The sequence below is a fragment of the Neopelma chrysocephalum genome, unplaced genomic scaffold (genome assembly GCF_003984885.1).
Source record: "Neopelma chrysocephalum unplaced genomic scaffold, ASM398488v2 Primary Assembly neopelma1_97512, whole genome shotgun sequence".
Classification (NCBI taxonomy): domain Eukaryota; kingdom Metazoa; phylum Chordata; class Aves; order Passeriformes; family Pipridae; genus Neopelma; species Neopelma chrysocephalum.
Window position 1 is genome coordinate 1 of NW_020926154.1, and position 2,780 is coordinate 2,780.

At 62.6% G+C, this 2,780-nt stretch overlaps 1 protein-coding gene across 1 annotated transcript; it reads right to left on the reverse strand.

The window, feature by feature from the left end:
• Positions 1-6: 6 nt before the first annotated feature.
• LOC113961935 (class I histocompatibility antigen, F10 alpha chain-like) lies at positions 7-2,660 on the reverse strand (the record flags this gene model as incomplete). Its single annotated transcript, XM_027672638.1, has 4 exons — positions 2,560-2,660; positions 866-1,129; positions 367-642; positions 7-160 (listed from the first exon to the last, which is right to left on the reverse strand). Coding segments are annotated over exons 1-4 (794 nt in total), but the record flags the coding sequence as incomplete, so codon positions are not given.
• Between the last annotated feature and the right edge of the window lie 120 nt (positions 2,661-2,780).

The following is a 2,780-nucleotide window of genomic DNA, read 5'->3' on the forward strand; positions in this document are numbered from 1 at the left end:
CTGTTGGGAACGATCCCGCCCCACTCCGTCTCCTGATCCCAGATTTCATCCCCCTTCAGCCAGTTGATCCCGATGATCCCAGGGTAGAATCCGTATGCACGGCAGGACAACGTCAGAATCCCGTGTTCCACTTTTCCAGAGACATGGACATCGGGGGGCTCTGGAATGGGATAATGGTGGCATCTATCCATGGAATTCCCAAGGGAATGGGACAGCAATGAGATCCACCCGCAGAATTTCCATGGGAATAGGATGAGGGTGAGATGCATAAACAGAATTCCCATGGGAATTCCCGTGTTCTCAAATTCCACCTTCCCAAATCCCATATTCCCAAGTTCCCCATTCCCATGGGAATTCTACCCCCACCTTTTCGCTCCAGCGCCTCCTGCCCGTACCAGACGTGTTTCCAGAGCACTTCCAGGCAGGTGTGCTCCAAGAGGTTTGTCAACTCCTCCACCATGGTCCCGTCAGATTCCCATTTCCTCTTGGTGATCTGGGCGGCGCCATCGGCCGCCACAAAGCTCTTGGATCCCAGTTCGAAGGAGATGAAATCCTGCCCGTCATAGCCTTCCCGATGGGATCCACGGACGCTCCCATCGGACAGGAGCTCGCAGCCGGAATCCTTCTGCAGCGTGTGGAGACCTGGGGGGTGGAATTGGATCCAGAGCGACCCATGGAAATGTGTCCCAGCCCCACAGGGCCCCATTGCAGCCCTACGGAGTCCCATAGTGTGATGAAGATCCACAGATCCCGTCCCAGCCCCTTGGAGCCCCATGAATCCCCATCCCAGCCCCACAGGTCCACAATCCCAGCCCCACAGATCCTAGTCCCACAGATCCCCCCTTCCCCAGCTCCCCCCACTCACCCCCGCTCTGCTTGTACCGGATCTGCAGCGTCTTCAGGTCATCGGGGTCCTTGTGCTGGTACACATTGTTGATCCGGGTCTCCGTATCCCAATATCCCGGCTCAGCTCCGGCCGCCAGCCACAGAGCCTGCGGCTCCACCCGGCCCCGCTCGCTGTCGTAGAGCACGAAGGGGGTCCCGTCCACAAACGCCACGGCCACGTACTGGGGGAGCCCCGGGCCGGGCTCCGACACCACCACTCGCAGGTAACGAAGGGAGTGGAGAACTGGGGGGACACAGAGATCTAAGGGGTCTGGGGGTCCCACAGTGAGAGACTGGGGAGCCAGGGGGGCTCACGGGTAAAGGAAAGGGGGAACTGGGAGAGCTGGGAGAGCCAGAAAGGGGCTTGGGAGTTCCAACGTCAAGGAAAGAGGGATGCAGGGACAGGGAGAGGTGGGATAGGGGTTCCAAGGGGTCCCTGTGCCCAGGAAAGGGGGTCCCTGTGCCCCAGTGCTGGGGAAAGGGGGGTCATGGGGTGGGGAAACCCGGGATGGCAGGGAATGGGGGGTCACAGGGGTCCCCTGTGTTCTGGAAAAGGGGAGCTTGGGGATGGAAAAGGCAAGAATGGAGCTCCAGGGGGTCCCAGGGTCAAGGAAAAGGAGGTGTGTGGGGTCTGGGAGAGGCTGGATGGCCAGGAAGGGGATGCAGGGGGGTACTGGTGCAGGATAAGGAGGAGTATGGGGATCCCAGTGCACAGGGATGGAGGTTTGGGGGGGGTTTGCTGCCACATAAGGGGGTGTAGGAGGGTCCCTGCACCCGGGGAAGGGGGTCCCAGTGCCCAATAGGAGCATGGAGAGGGTCCCAGTCCCAGATAAGGGGTTCAGGGGGATCTGGGTGCTGAATAAGGAGGTGCAGGAGGGTTCCCATGCCCAGGAATGGAGGTTTGGGGGGTCCCAGGGTCAAGGAAAGGCGGTGAGGGCACTGGGAGAGGCAGGATGGAGGTTCAGGGGGTCCTGTGCCCAGGAAAGGGGGGTACAGTGGTCCCCAATGTTGAGGAAAGTGGGGTCTGAGAGGTGGGAAAGGCAGGAATGGGGGTCCAGGGGGTCCCAGTATCGAGGAAAGGGGGGTCATGGGATGGGGAGACCCAGGATGGCCGGGAAGGGGGGGCCCGGGGGTCTTTGGTGTAGAAGAAATGGGAATGGGGGCTGGGGAAGGCAGGAATGGGAGTCAGGGGGTCTTAGGGTCAAGAAAAAGGTGTCTAGGAGAGGTGGGATGGCTGGGAAAAGGGGTGCAAGGGGATATTGGTGCAGGATAGGGGGGCCCAGGGGGGCACTGGGGCTGGGAAAGGGGGATTTCAAGGGGTCTCAGAGTTAAGGAAAGGGGGGGAAGGGGCTCGGGGAGGGAGGATGGGTGGTCCAGGGTGTCCTTCTGCCAAGGAAAGGGGGGTCCTGCTGCTCCCAGTGTCGAGGAAAGGGGGGGTCACGGGGTGGGAGACCCAGCATGGCCAAGAATGGGGGTCCTGGAGGTCCGCGGTGCTGCGGAAAAGAAGGGCTGGGGGCGGGGAAAGGAGGGAACGGGGATCCAGGGGGGTCCCGGTGCCGGATGAGGGGGTGCAGGGGGGTCCCTGCGCACAGGAACGGGGGTTTCAGGTGGTCCCGGTGCTGGATAAGGGGATTCAAGGGGGACCCAGTGCCCAGGAATGAGGGCCCCACTTACCCTCCGTGGCCCCCGCCGGGGCCCTCAGGAGCGGCCCCAGGACCCCCAGGAGCGGCCCCAGGACCCCCAGGAGCGGCCCCAGCCCCAGCGCCGGAGCCATGGCGCTGCTCAGATGGCCCCGCCCACAGCCCGGGCCCCGCCCACAGAGCCGCCTCCGGCCCCGCGATTGGCGCCGCTATTTCCTGACCACCAATGGCAGCACGATGTGCTCGTGACGTCAC